This window comes from Chiloscyllium punctatum, chromosome 33 (assembly GCF_047496795.1).
Source record: "Chiloscyllium punctatum isolate Juve2018m chromosome 33, sChiPun1.3, whole genome shotgun sequence".
NCBI lineage: Eukaryota > Metazoa > Chordata > Chondrichthyes > Orectolobiformes > Hemiscylliidae > Chiloscyllium > Chiloscyllium punctatum.
Genome location: NC_092771.1, coordinates 8,631,439 through 8,646,881, shown reverse-complemented (window position 1 = coordinate 8,646,881; position 15,443 = coordinate 8,631,439). Strand labels below are relative to the sequence as shown.

The following is a 15,443-nucleotide window of genomic DNA, read 5'->3' as shown; positions in this document are numbered from 1 at the left end:
TTGCCACCTGCACGTTAACCTCACTGATTTTCCTCTTGCCTCACCAGCCCAGCTTCCAAGCAGCAGGAAGTGTTAATAGTGGGATCAAGAATTCTGAACTGGAAACAGGGATCACAAAACAAGTCACTCAATATCACTTCAACACACCACCTTTCTCCCCGGCCAACATCTCTGTCTCAGGCTTGCTGCAGTGCTCCAGTGTAGCTCAGCGCAAACTTGAAGAACGGCACCTCATTTTCTGTTTGGGAACTCTTCAGCCTTCTGGACTCTAGATTTCCAAAAGGCCTTTGACAAGGTGCCATACAAGAGGCTGTTGCATAAAACAAGGATGCATGGAGTTAGGGGTAAAGTATTAGCATGGACAGAGGGTTTGTTGACTAACAGGAAGCAAAGAGCGGAGATATATGAGTGTTATTCTGGCTGGCAATCAGTGTCTAGTGGTGTACCTCAGGGATCAGTGTTGGGACTGCAATTAGACACAATTTATATGGATGATTTGGAGTTGGGGACCACGTGTAGGGTGTCAAAGTTTGCAGATAACACAAAGATGAATGGCAGAGCAAAGCGTGCAGAGTGCAGTGAAACTTTGCAGAGGAACAAATACATTGAGTGAGTGGGCAAAGATTGGCAGATGGAACACAATGTAAATAACTGTGAAGTCATACATCTTGGTAGGAGTAACAGTAGAAAGGATTATTACTTGAATGGTAAAAAGTTGCAGCATGCTGCTGTGTCAGAGGGACCTGGATGTCCTTGTGCATGAATCACAGAAGGTTGGCCTGCAGGTACAACAGATAATTAGGAAGGTAAATAGGAAGGTAAATGGAATTTTGTCCTTCATTGTGAAAGGGATTGAGTTTAAAAGCAGGGAGGTTATGTTGCAGCTATACAGGGCGCTGGTGAGGCCATACCTGGATTACTGCGTGCAGTTTTGGTCTCCTTACTTGAGAAAGGATGTACCAGCACTGTAGGGGGTGCAGAGGAGGTTCACGAGGTTGATTCCAGAGATGAGGGGGTTGGCTTATGAGGAAAGACTGTGTAGACTGGGGCTATTTTCATTGGAATTTAGAAGATTGAGGGGGGACTTATAGACACATATAAAATTATGAAGGGAATTGATAAGATAGAAGTAGAGGTGAAGCAAGGGCTTGTTATCACCTAATCTGCTATTACAAACAACCCATTACTAGCCAATAATAGTCTCCTTTAATAGCTATTCATTCTCCTAGCCTGATCGTTATCCACTCCTTAGTCTGTCCAACAATCCTTCTTTTCTCTTTGGGCTCTATCTCCACCTATCACTTACTCCTTATCCCCTCACCCCTACTCTATCTTCTGCATAAAAGCCAACATTTTCCTAGTTAAAAATCACACAACACCAGGTTATAGTCCAACAGGTTTAATTAGAAGCACTAGCTTTCAGAGCACCGCTCCTTCATCAGGTGGTTGTGTGGAGCAGCACTCTGAAAGCTAGTGCTTCCAATTAAACCTGTTGGACTATAACCTGGTGCTGTGTGATTTTTAACTTTGTACACCCCAGTCCAACACCGGCATCTCCAAATCATAACATTTTCCTAGCCACCATAACTTCTGAGGAAAGGTCACTCAACCTGAAATGTTAACTCTGATTTTTCTTCACAGATGCTCCACACTTGCTGAACTTTTCCAGCAATTTCTGTTTTTGAACTCAATATCCACAGAGTTCCGGATTGAGGCATTGTGCCAGTGAGGCGTACCTGTATTTATTAACCTGGCTTTTTTTTCTCTCTGTCAGAGGTTGGTGACCTCCTGTTCATTTCCTTTATTTCCTGCTTATTTTAGAAAGAAATGCAAAAACATAGTAATTATTTTGCTCCAACTCACAGTGGCTTGCAATTAGCTCCAGTTAAAAAAATTTTTATTCAAATGTGGTTTAGGCTTCCTGAATGTGTGCAGTGACACTTACGGATTAGATTTAAATCACACAGCCATTTGAATGTGTTCTACTCCAGGGTATACTACAAAAGGCAAAAGTACATATCTGCACTGTGCATCTTAATTAGTTAAAAAAAGGGTGTCTCATTTCTTAGATATAATTGCATATTTAACCAAGTTTTAACCCCTGATTTCATTTTTACATTGAATTCTATAGAATTTATAGCACACAAAAATGCCCAAATGGCCAATTCTGTTTTTCTGTGGGTTCTTATATTCATATAAGCTTAGGCTTGTGAAGTAACTTCCTACAGACCAGTATCCTGTCAGCAAGCTCCCCTTAATTTCCACATGAACAGTCCTTGACTTTAGCACTGCCTCATTCAGAGTTAGGCACCAGAGTGACAGTATCCCTGACATCCAACCTTTTCATGTCAGCTAGGGCTCCCTGACTGGACCAGATTGACAGCCCCAACTCCTATTCAATGAGATCCAACTGGCTGACCTCATTCCAATCACTGAAGCTTGATGTTTCTTTAGACAATATGAAAGAAAAATATATACGTGACATGGAGCTCCCACTCTGAGCTTTACAAGTTGCCATCTTCTAGCACAGTCTGCAACACATGACCATTGTGTTCTGAGGAAAGGTCACTGGACCCAAAACCTTAACTCTGATTTCTCTCCACAGATGCTACCAGACCTGCTGAGCTTTTGATTTCTGATTTACAGCAGCTGCAGTTCTTTCGGTTTTTAGTTATATGGTACAATTGCACATTTGCACCGATAATGATCACTTCCAAAATGAATCTAACCATTTCCCCTTGACATTCAATGGCATTGCCATCATTCTGTGCCCCACCATTGACCAGAAAATGAACTGAACCAGCCCTACAACTGCGACTGAGAGAGCAGGTCAGCAGGCTGGAATCTTGCAGTGAAGGAACTCACTGGGAGAACTAGCCATTTGGATACAGAACTGGCTCCAAGGTAGAAGGTAGAAGAGGATGGTGGTGGAGGGTTGCCTTTCAGACTGGAGGCCTATGACCAGTGGTGTGCCACAAGGATTGGTTCTGGGTCCACTGCTTTTCATCTTTTATATAAATGGTTTGGATGTGAACATAGGAGGTATTGTTAGTAAATTTACAGATGACTCCAAAATTGGAGGTATGTTGGACAGTGAAGAAGGTTACCTCAGAGTGTAATGGGATCTCGATCAGATGACCAATAGGCTGAAGAGTAGGAGATGGATTTTAATTTAGATAAATGTGAGGTGTTGCATTTTAGAAAGGCAAGTCAGGGCAGGACTTATATACTTAATGATAAGGATCTGGGAAGTATTGCTGAACAAAGAGACCTTGGAGTGCAAGTTCATAGTTCCTTGAAAGTGGAGTCACAGGTGGATAGGATAGTGAAGAAGACATTTTATATGCTTTCCTTTATTGGTCAGAGCACTGAATATAGGAGTTGGGAGGTCATGTTGTGGCAGTACAGGACATTGGTTAGGCCACTGTTGGAATACTGCGTGCAATTCTGGTCTCCCTCCTATTGGAAAGATGATGTGAAAGTTGAAAGGATTCAGAAAAGATTTACAAGGATGTTGCCAGGGTTGGAGGATGTGAGCTATGGGGACTCAGTGGTAGCACTGCTGCCTAAAAGTATCAAGGGCTCAGGCTCGCTTCCAGCCTTGGACAACAGTCTGTGTGGAGTTTGCATATTATCCCCGTGTCTGCGTGGGTTTCCTCCCACTGTCTAAAGATATGCAGGTCAAGTGAATGGGCTATGCTAAACTGCCCATAGTTTTAGGTGCATTAGTCAGAGGGAAATGGGTCTGGGTGGGTTACTTTTCGGAGGGTCAGTGTGGACTTGTTGGGCTGAAGGGTCTGTTCCCACACTGTACAGAATCTAATCTAAAACAAAAGGCTGAATAAGTTGGGGATGTTTTTCCTGGAGCATTGGATGCTGAGTGGAGACCTTATAGACTTTTATAAAATCATGAGGGGCATGGATTGGGTAAATAGACAAGGTCTTTTCCTTGGGGTGGGGGAGTCCAGAACTAGAGGGCATAGGTTTAGGGTGAAAGATGAAAAATTTAAGAGGTACCTAAGGGGCATTCTTTTCATGCGGAAGATGGTGCATGTATGGAATGGGCTGTCAGAGGAAATGATGGTGGCCAGAACAATTACAACATTTAAAAGGCATTTGGATGGGTATATGAATAGGAAGGGTTTGGAGGGATATGGCCAAATGCTGGCAAATGGGATAGATTAGGTTGGAATATCTGGTCAGTATGCAAGAGTTGGACCAAAGGGTCTGTTTCCGTGCTGTACATTTCTATGACTCTATGACATCCAGTCTCCACAAAACCTGTTCACCATCTATAAAGCACAGGTTAGGATTGTGATGGCCTGCAAGTCATTTGTCTGGATGAGTGCAGCTCCAAAAACATTCAACAGGCTCAACACAATCCAGAACAAAGCAACCCACTGGATTGACACTCCATTTATCCTATTGTACATTCAACCCACCCCACAATATGTACCATGTACAAGATGCAATTCAACAATTTGCCAAGGATCCATCAACATCACCTTCCAAACCTATGACAGCTTTCAATTAACAGCATGACCTGCAAGTTCCTCTCCAAGTTGCGCACTAACCTGTCTTGGAAATATAATGCTATTCATTCAGTGTCACTGGGTCAAAGTCCTGAAAGTCTCTCCCTATATCTTAGTGGGCGTCCCTATAACCCAAGGAATGCAGCAGAAGGGTTGTTTTCTCTGGATTGTTGAAAACTGGGGAGAGACTTGATAGAAATCTATAAACTTATGAGATGCATAGATAAGGTTGACAGCCAAAGGTGATGTGAGTGGCAAGTTTTTTACACAAAGTGTGGTAGGTGTTTGGAATGCGCTGCCAAGGGTGATTGTGGAAGTAGGTTCCAGAGAATCATTTCAGAGACTTTGAGATAAGCACATGAATATGCAAAGATATGGACCAAGGGCAGGCGGAAGGGATTAGTTGGTGTCATGTTCGGCAAAACATCGTGGGACAAAGGGCCCGTTCCTGTGCTGTACAGTTCTATGTTCTATGTTCTATTGTGTATGTTCTATGATCTATGTTCTATGTTCTATTTCAAGCACCTTATCACCATCTTCTCCAGGGCAATTAGGAATGAGCAGCAAATGGTGACCTAACCAGTGAAGCCTATATCCCACTAAACAATTATAAGAAAGAAGAGAGGCCTTTCAGCCCATGGTAATTGTGCTACACGTTTGCAAATAATTATCCAATTTATCCCAACTCCAGAGCCCTTATCCATCCCCCACATCCTCCACTCAGTAATCTATATTGCATCCAAGTTTTATTGCCTTTTTAGAGGCTATTTTAACTGTTTTGTGAACTTCTATAAAATAGGCTACCTCACCTTTGGATTTGAACGATAGTTTCAAATGTCAGAGGTTCTGTGTAGGAGGTCTGTAAAGATCTTCATCATGCTATTCAGATTAAAATCAGACTTTATTGGAATGTGTAAATAAAGAGAAAGTATTGAATCAGAGAGCTACTGTTAAGTAAATAGTTTCCTTTCATGTGCAAACGTATTCAAAGAAGCAAGTGATATTCACAGAGCAAATTATGATGGCAAGGAACTTCATGTCAATAAGCATCTTCTGAAATGAGTATCCACTCACTGGTATGGGAAATATCAAACTTCTCTTAAATATCTCTAACTCACATTTTGAATTATACACAGACAATAATTAAAGAAATATGTGGGATATCTAGCAACATATTTAAATGTAATGGTTCCTTTACAACAGGGGAGGAATGAAATTTGATGACCTTGTGACAATGTTCCAAAAGGAGAGAAGGAATATCAGGAGAGTTTGCCCATTAGCCAGTGTTCTAGTGGCAAGGCTCCACAATGTTGGTGGTTGGAGAATTTATCCTGAGGGCTTTAACTTCAGGAATCACTCTGACTCTGGAGAACAGTGTAAAGGTGGAGGCTACCTCACGGAACCTGGGTTAATCACCCTCTGCACTGGCAGTATAACTGTGTGGGATCAAATCAAAAAAGCTCAATGGATTACCTTGAAGGTGTATTTTAAGAACGCATACTGTCTCTGAAACATTATTCACCAGCTGGGAGTAAAGCTGTACATGCATGTGATCTCTTATTGCCCTACATGACAATACTGACTACACTTCAAAAATATTTCATTGGCTGCAAATTGCTTTGAGATTCCGGTGCACATAAATACCAGGTTTTCTTTCTTATAGTGTGAAAAATGTTAATATGATACAAAGTGCAGCCTACAGTATTGACATTGGACATGGTCCAATGGAGATTTATTTGATTCGTACTTGGATACAAGGGCCTGATGAATTGTATACTAAGCTGTTTAAGGAAGCCAGTGAGATTCTTCGAGGATCATTTTCCAATCCTAATTAGATACAGGTGAGGTACCAGAGGACAGGAGGTCAGCAAATGTAGCAGACAAATAATTATAAGCCAGTCAGTCTGATCTCAGTGGTGGGGAAATTATTAAAATCAATTTTGGGAGAAAAGAGAAGCTGTAACTTCGAGAGGCGAGGATTAGTCAGGGATAGTCAGCATAGACTTGTTAAGGGAATGTCATGTCTCACCAACTGAATTGTATGTATTGAGGAAGTAACAAGGAGGATTGATGAAAGTTGTGCAGTGGTTGTCTACATGGATTTTAGAAAGGCATTTGACAGGGCATAACATGGCATGTTCCTAAGAAAAAAATCCATCACACTCCTGACTTGTAAAAGGTGCTTTGTATATGGCGAACAGGTAATGGAGTAACAAGAGGTGAGGTCTTCCCTTTCGGAGTCCCTATGTACGCACTAGAATAATTGTGCTTGCCATGTATATGCTAGAGTGCTCCTCTGTCTTTGTGTGTGTGTGTGTGTGTGTGTGTGAAAGCAGCAGTGGGTTTGGCTGTGGAGCTGCCCATAGTTGAAGCCCTCCAATACTTATCAATACTGACTGAGCCACCAGTAGAAGGCTGTGGCTGTAGAGAACCGCATCCAAACTTGAATGAGACTTTGAAGCGAAAATACGGACGAGGTTCAGGATAAAGCACGATTGCAAATTCACTATTTGATACCTGAATTAAACTTATACATCACTGATCAACAAATTGTTTCCATTTCCATACGGCGGCATGCAGTATTCCATCAAAACAAATCCGTAATAACTCAAAATACAACAGCGACTGAAGTAAATCCCAACTTTCGTTCATAGTCAAGAGAGACCAGTCCTTAACATACATTTACCGAAGTGTTCTGCGCAGTTTCTCCATATTTAACAGTCTCGTTCAGGGAGCCAAGGTATTTTTGAAGGTAGGCACTGGGCTCTGCAAAAATGGAACTGTCCCGTTGTCGATAATGAACGGTATTAACTCGGAGCAAAGTGAGTTCACATATTCGCTCAGACAGTAGCATTGTTTGAGTTGGAATCTTTAGCAGAATTGTGGGGTTCAGTGTTGCTGCTAAACTCAGTGAGTTTGAGTCTCAGTCCAGAATCCGGAGCACATTTGGAAAGCTGTCAACTCAATGGGGACATCGAGAGGGTTGGAGATGAGCCAAAGCGCTAAACTGCGCTCGGTCTGCCTGCACAAATGGATGTGAAACATCCTGGGGCAATCTTCCAAGCAATGGCAAGAAAGTTCTCTCAGTGTCCAACCTGGTAATCTTTCCTCAACCAGAGAAACTGGTTTATTTATCACATTGGTGCTTATGGGACGTTCATTAGCTGAAACGGAAAGATTTGCCAACTTCGAAATAAAAGGTCATTGGCTGCATGAATCCCTGTGGAAAATCCCTAGGAACAAAAAAAATGCAAGCTCTTACTTAATTGAACACCTTAAGGACGCTGTGTCCTCATTAAAAGTGAAAGATAGAACTCAACTGGAAAACCTTGGTGTACCCAGTGCCAAGGGTTCATTAAAAAAGAGCAAGTAGACTGATCCGAACCGATACCAATGGGAACTGCAACACCCCGCTAACAACACAGCAACACGACAGCACTTAGCACTGCCAGGGACATCAGAATGGTTTATTTAAATAAATAATTCAGTACATCAGCAATACAGTTCAGCATTTTTAGCTGCTTAATATCTTTCCTTATACCACTCTTTTCTTCCTCTGATTATTAATCAAGCCCCGCTTTTTAACAAAAATAACTTTTAAAACGCGAGTTACTTTCGGAATGAGGTTTTGGGAGTTGTTCAGACTTTCAGATTGAAATGTATCTGTGTTCCCCACCCCCACCCCACCCTCCCATCCCCCTTCATCAGACTGTGTGAAGACTAGTGCTGTGCGATTGGAGCTGGCCGATTTGGTCACTGCTGAGCGGGAGTGAACCATTTTTTGTTGTACCTTTCAACAATAACAAAAAAAAACTTCAATGTACCAATCGCCAGGGCTGAATAGCTCGCCGTTAAAAAACTGGGAGGAGCATGTGGGTGCTTATAGATCAGCGATGCTCTTCTATAAAAAGCTGGGTTCCTGATTGAGAAGGCAAACGCTGTGAAACATTCCAAGTCTACTTCTGTTGAGGGTAAGCCTCTGTTCAGCACCATGGAGAGCGACCGTCTACTCGCCGCTATCTACCTCTCCGTCCTTCTGTCTCTGGCCAGCGGCTCTGACAGCTCGGATTTAGAGACCAGAGCCCTGAGAGACTTCTACCCCAAAGATCCATACCCTTCCAGCGAGAAGGAACTGGTCAGTATTATATCCTCTTTTTTATTTCCTTAACTAACGGTTTCTTGGGTGTGCCGAACAGAAGGAGACAGATGAGGTACTGTCTAACGTTCATAGTCTTTAGTGTGAACATTTGGCACCATAAAAGCAGCTAGCTGTGGAGGCTGGGAACCTGAAATAAAAACAGAAAGTGCTGGAGACACTCAGCAAGTCTGGCAGCATCTGTGAGGAGAGAGAGAGAGAGAGAGAGAAAACACAGAGTTCTGTTACCGTTTGCCTATTATTGAATGTGCCTTTGTTTTAAAGAAATTTGTCGAAGGTGTTGATCTGACCCTTTTTTAAAGAAAAAGACATTGAAAGTTTTAGCACAACGGTTATTTGAAGTGAGCAAACACCTGAGTAAAAGGATTGGATATAGAGGGCACGAAATTCCCACCATGACAGCGTGTGAGGGGTAACTTCAATGGATTCAGTCAGTTTCTTGATGAGTCGGTGGGTGTTTATTTGGGGGGCTGGGGGTTGCGTGTTGTAGGAAGCATTCTATTTGTCTCAGATATTATGGCAGTCCTGTGATCCCAATAATTCGTGGAGGAGTTCCGCCTCCATTTCGAGTGCTTGTACTCAAGTCAATTCGATAACAATGCTTTAAACGGCTGATTTTTTTTTTAAAATGTGAACTGGTTTGGCCCACAGCTCGGAGCACTGCAAGAAGTCTTGGAAAAACTGCAGACGAAACGGCTCCCCGCCTGGGAAAAGAAGTTTGGACAAGTCCCACTGGTAACGTCAACCTGCTGTGACTCTTGTTCTTTCTATTCTAGTCCTCGTAGTGTCCTGGGGGGGGGGGGGGGGGGGGGGGGTTGCAGAGGGAGTGAGAGAGAGCAAGAGAGAGAGAGAGAGAGAGATGTCCTTTTTGTTATTCGAATAGGAGATCGGCCAGCGGCCGAGTTACTGCCTGAGGGAAAAGCACTGTCAACATTTGAGGTGGGACTCTCCCCGTCCCAGAATCTACACCGGGCATCCCATATTCTCACTTGGTCACTGCCCTCTCTGTGCTACCTGTCTCCATCACAGAGTTTCTTCCCAAATCTTGTTGAGTTGCTTTTTGGAACTGGGACTGCATCTGGTGAGATAGCAGAGAGAATGGTCAGTAACCGGCCCTACCCAGTGACCAGGCTACCATGTCCGGAACATACATATCCCTTTATTAAACTGGTTATGGGATATTTCCACTGAGTGTCTGACGAGAATCGAAACAATTTTAATTCGGTTCTCCCATCAATCTGAGTCTGAGGGGGGCGGGGAGGTTGGTTTCACAGTTGAACCCCAAAGTCCAGGCTGTTCAAGATCTAACTGACGGCCTCCCTGTCAACCCCCCCCCCCCCCCCCCCCCCCGCAACTGAAACGGGATGAAATGATCAATTTACTGGAGAATTCACTTTCAGTTTGCACCCATCACGTCCCTTGGCGGTTGCATGGCATTGTCCATGGGAGGTGAGCGGAAACAGCACCGGTACTTTGTGTCGATAACCTAGCGCCAGGACAATATCCTACCCACTCCGTATGCGAGACAGCCGTCTCTCATTAACCTTGGAAACCTACAGCACTCCCCTTCAGTCGTGCTGGTCGGCTTCAGCAACTGTAATCCTGACTTGGGAATGTCTCCGCTCAGCGCTGACGGGAGGTAGGCACCAGTGTCTACATTGTCAATGGCCTGACTGTCATTGCATTCATGTAGAACATGAAAGAGTTTCCTACTGAGACCTGTATGACCCACTCTCTCCAGCTCCTTCGGAGATGTAGTTTCACCATCACCCACATAGAATCTTCGAGCTGTACAGCATGGAAACAACCTTTCGGTTCAACTCGTCCATAATTAATCTATTCCTCACTCTATTCAGCACATTTGCCAGCAGACAGCAATCAGGCCATTGAATTGTGTTTGCCTCCAACCCGCCTCATTTACAATTTTAGGGAAACATAGCCAGGTATCTGCGACCTGGGATTCTGTATTTGACTGCAGCGTCCCAGTGTTGAAAAAGCAGACCTGGTCTGTGGTCCTGCTCCTTTCAGTTGGAGTAAGACCCCAGTGAACCACCGTACCAGCCAAGATTCACGCACCCACACACTGCCTAAAGCCCAGTGAGCATCCAGGGGGAGAACATAGAGAGCGAGGAGGAAACTGCCCAGAGAGTAAATCAACATCCTTGCTGTTCTTTCTGGTAGAGTTCATCTTTCGGTCGTCATCATAATTTCTCCCCAAGACTGAGAGGTTCAGAATCAGGCAGTAATTAAATCATTGCCTTCTTCCAATTTATCTTTACACAAAAGGTTTCTTAAAGGGACTGAAAAGTGTATTTGATAAAGTGCCATTGAGCGCACAAAGGGATTTTCTTGTTCAGTCATGACCTGGCTTCAGTAGCTCCAAACCTGCTGGAGATTTAAAAGATGTCGCTGGGAGAACTGAACGTAAATATTGCTGGAGATTTGCAGGAAACTGAAGAAATGACCAAATAAAGAACAAAGGTAATCTAGACAAAATTTATCTCCCCTCCCCCGCCCCCCCCAAAAAAAAATCATTGAAACATGGTCCTGTATGAAATAATCAACACAGTGGCTCGGTGGTTAGCACTGCTGCCTCATAGCGCCAGGGACCCGCGTTTGATTCCCTCGTCAGGCGACTGACTGTAGAGTTCGCACATTGCTCCCCGTGTCTGCGTGGATTTCCTCCAGGTGCTCCGGTTTCCTTCCACAGTCCAAAGATGTGCAGGTCAAGGTGAATTGGCCATGCTAAATTGCCCATAGTGTGCAGGCTAGGAGCGTTAGCCGTGGGAGAGGGTGGGTCTGGGTGGGATGCTCTTCAGAGTGGCAGTGTGGACTCGATGGGCCGACTGGCCTTCTTCCACACTGTAAGGGTTCTATGGATAATCCCCTTTATAGCAATTTGATGATTTATTATGGGCCATGAAGCCAAGCACAGGAAATGTACACTATCTCTTTCTGACAATGACAGAAAACATACCACACTCAGTGAAGTTGAATTTATTCTTTGAAATTGATTTGTATGCTGGTGATAAAGCTCTCAAACAACAGGCCATTTTTATCTGATTAATTTCTGCAGATGAATGCAGTTTTGTTTCTGTTGGAAGAGTTTGCCACCATTTCTTTGAGTTGAACAAACTTTTCCAAACTTGAAATAAAATAACATTTTAAGTGAAGCTAAGTGAAAGAATTTTAATTTGCTTTTGATTTTCAATGAGAAATAATAGGAAATTTAATGATGTAGCTGAAGACAGCTTTATCTTCCAACATGGTATAATGTAACAACATTAGAAATAGAAGCATGATGCCATTCGGTCCTTTAAACCTGCTCTGCCAGTCAATAAGATCATGATTGATTAGATTGACCTAAACTCTGCTTTCCTACCTGTTCCCACCACCATGATCCTCAAGTACTTATATTTTCCATCATGAGGCTAATCATAAGGAGAATAACCCAAAGAACTGCAGATGCTGAACATCTGAAACAGAAACAAAAATTACTGGAGAAAGTCAGCAGATCTGGCAGCATCTGTGGAAGAAGGTGGGGTTAATGCTTCAAGTCCTGTGACCCTTCTTCAGAGTAGTTCTTTGCTGAGTTTCTCCAGCAATTTCTGTTCTAATCATGAGAAGAGTTGGGACCAGTTATTGAGTCTCTGCTATCACCCCACCCTATACAGACCAGGAATCAAACTTGTACCCTTCACCAATTTTATTGACAAGAAATGATGGATAATGCATACTGTTAATGTGCAAATAACTCAGCAGCATCTGGTCATAGAGACAAAACCCATTAATTTGAAATCGTCACAAATAATTGGACAATTTTCAACACTCAGGTCCTTTGATGAAAAGGATATCTCACACTTACCTTCCTCACAGTAATGTTTCTGCATATGAATTGGTTATTCAAATCCTTGTGGAAAGTTAAGTCTTGTAATTGACAATCAAATTTAAACAAATTGATCATTGATAGCCAAAACAAAAACCCAATATGCTGGGAATCTGAAATAAAAGCAGAAAATGTTGGATGTACTCAGCATCTGTTGAACAGGAAATTAAATTTCAAACTGACAACCTTCTGTCAGAATGCAATGGATATCAGTGTGATTAAAAATTAAAAATTAACCTGTTTTGCCCAGGCAGTGAACAATTAAGAGTGTGATGTCTCATTCCTTCAGATTGTGAATAGTTTTAGAACATTTTTCAAACCTAAGCATTTTTTCTTTTTCTTTTCTGCCTCTTTCTCTCCACTCTTAATCCAATCTTTCCCCCATTTAAAAAATCTCTTTTAACATCCAATTTGACACTGAATTCATCCACTCTATAATGTCCTTCTCCTCAGTTTTCCTTCATTTCTCAGTTCTGAAATCTCCTTGGGCAAGGAAGTAGACTCTTGTTGGTCCATTAACCTCTGAAGTGCCGGATGCTGCATTGGTTTTGCTGAACCTTTCTCAGCTTCTACTTCCAGCAAATTATGGCTCATGAAAGGTAGTCAGAGCTGAAATTCAGTGAAAAAGATCGAACATTATGAGATACACCAATCCAGATAGATTTAGCCCTTCTTTCCTTTGTACTGATTTTGATGGCAAATGTAATATCATGTGTGAATTTGAACAACAGAGGCCAGAAGATCCCTGGTTCCATCCACAGCAGGTAAGGAGTTAAGTGGTCTTAGTGTTTCAGTAGTAGGGATGCTATCATTGCTGTTAGCATTCCAAGCCAAAAAGCAAAAGAATCCTCCTGGCAATTTATCATTCATTAACTCTGCTGGAAAGTGGTCATTTGTGGATTGTATTTGACAGTGATAGTTTTGTAATGGAATAATGGACAACACTTATATACTAAGCTTCAATGTAACTTGTCTTATCCACTTGGATGAAATGCCAGAGGACCCCCTCATATCAAACCTATGTGCAAGCTAATACAAAGACAACAGAAAAGAACTAACTAAACCAGAAGATGGACAGTCTTTGTGCAGATTATAGAACGGTATCCATTTGCAAATTGGAAAACCCCACAGATAACGGCAAGATTAAATTGATTTGGTTCTTTAAGTGTCGAGAGTATGGTGCTGGAAAAACACAGCAGGTCAGGCAACATCTGAGGAGCAGGAGAATCGGGACCGATGAAGGGCTTATGCCAGAAACATTGATTCTCCTGCTCCTCAGATGCTGTCTGACCTGCTGTGCTTTTCCAGCACCACACTCTCAACTCTGAACTCCAGCATTTGCAGTCCTCACTTTCTCCTCCACGGTTCTTTCTGCATCTGATAAAATGTCAGTAATGTGGATAAACTGAATGATATCCTTATAGTCAACTTGTATAGAGTAATTCAATGTCTTGTGTGAATTTAACCATCAAACAATAATTCATGAACTTGGATTTTTTAAATGTGTTTATTCATTCATGGGGTGTGGGCATCACTGGCTGAGTCAGTATTTATTGCCCTCCACTAAATGCCCTTAAGAAAATGGCGGTGAGTTGCTCACTGACTTATCATTAAAGGAATTTAAAATCATTTTTCGCTTTGGACTTACAGTTTAAGGATTATTGAATGAAGAATGGCTTTGATTTGGACCACTTGCACACCCAGTTAATGTTAACCTCTCCTTTGTATATTGTACAAATCACTTTGTATATCGCTATCCCAGTATTGTACTTCTTCTTCACTCTCAGAAGCCTGTACATCCATTTCTACCTCCACCTCTCTGACTTGTTTAAGATGCAGCTTAAAAGCGGCTTTTTTGACCAAGATTTTGCTCTTAACATTTCAAAATTATTACAGGTCAAATCTTGTCAGATAGAACCCCGATACCTTTTACTATATTGAAAGTACTAGATAGATGCAAGTCGTTGTCTGGAAAAGTTGCTATTTTCTGCTTGCCTCATTACCCAATTACTACTCAATTACACATAACTTTATGTTAGCAAATGAGTTCCAATTTAATGCAATTTGTTTGGTTTATGAATAGAGAAAGCTGCATTGATAGAATCAGTGAACAAAGATTTGGATGATCAGCAACTGCAGTGCCCTGATTGGATAAACTGTCCTGCTTGTATGCAGTTAATTCTACATAATGGCATCCTCTATATCCAATGGAGGAGCCTCAGACTGCATTGAAGTCATTAACCAGTAAGGTCTTGTTTTTGTCTATTTCCAGTGCGATGTTGGGGAACAGTGTGCTGTCAGAAAAGGAGCCAGGATTGGGAAGCTGTGTGACTGCCCCAGGAGTTCTGGCTGTAACTTCTTCCTGCTTAAATGCTTGTAGAGAAACCCAAGATATCTGGCAAAACCATTTCTATTTACAATAGATAGAAGCAACATATGTCTGGTGGACATATTTTACATACAAAACATTGTTAACACTCCATAATGTAATAGTACATAGATCTATTCCTGTACCAGAGCCTTGTTCTGTCTGTGTTTCACTGCCCTTGGAAAGACTGAATCTATTATTAAATATGTTATTCTTGTTTTCTTACAGTAGTCTGTCTGGTCTCTAGGTTTCCATGTTTAGTACAATAATAACCAGTTTTGGTGCAGTATTACTGGTTGTAGCACTGTCTGCCTCAAAATAAAATGGTCTTTCCATCAAATGCCAGGGATGTTTTTTATCTAAATACATCTGTCACATTTTAAAATGTTGGGTCAACTCCAAACTGTATTACAAGCTGGAACATATTTTTGTTTTAAGAATTATTGTCTGAATTAGGCGTTGCTGGCATCTGTTGCCCATTCTTAAAAGACCTGATTCACT

The 15,443-nt window shown here is 42.1% G+C and overlaps 1 protein-coding gene across 1 annotated transcript; it reads left to right on the top strand.

The window, feature by feature from the left end:
• The first annotated feature begins 8,446 nt into the window (after positions 1-8,446).
• On the top strand, positions 8,447-15,167 carry LOC140458403 (cocaine- and amphetamine-regulated transcript protein-like). Its single transcript, XM_072552907.1, has 3 exons — positions 8,447-8,667; positions 9,340-9,423; positions 14,847-15,167. The coding sequence occupies exons 1-3, from the start codon at positions 8,524-8,526 to the stop codon at positions 14,952-14,954; spliced, it is 336 nt and encodes a 111-aa protein (XP_072409008.1). The 5' UTR covers positions 8,447-8,523; the 3' UTR covers positions 14,955-15,167.
• The last annotated feature ends 276 nt before the right edge of the window (positions 15,168-15,443 follow it).

What these genes read in the sequence shown, in the direction of transcription:
- LOC140458403 (XM_072552907.1), top strand. Translation starts at nt 8,524, where the DNA reads ATGGAGAGCGACCGTCTACTCGCCGCTATCTACCTCTCCGTCCTTCTG. An exon ending in CTTCCAGCGAGAAGGAACTG is followed by an intron (nt 8,668 to 9,339) that starts GTCAGTATTATA and finishes TTTGGCCCACAG; the next exon opens with CTCGGAGCACTGCAAGAAGT. An exon ending in AGTTTGGACAAGTCCCACTG is followed by an intron (nt 9,424 to 14,846) that starts GTAACGTCAACC and finishes GTCTATTTCCAG; the next exon opens with TGCGATGTTGGGGAACAGTG.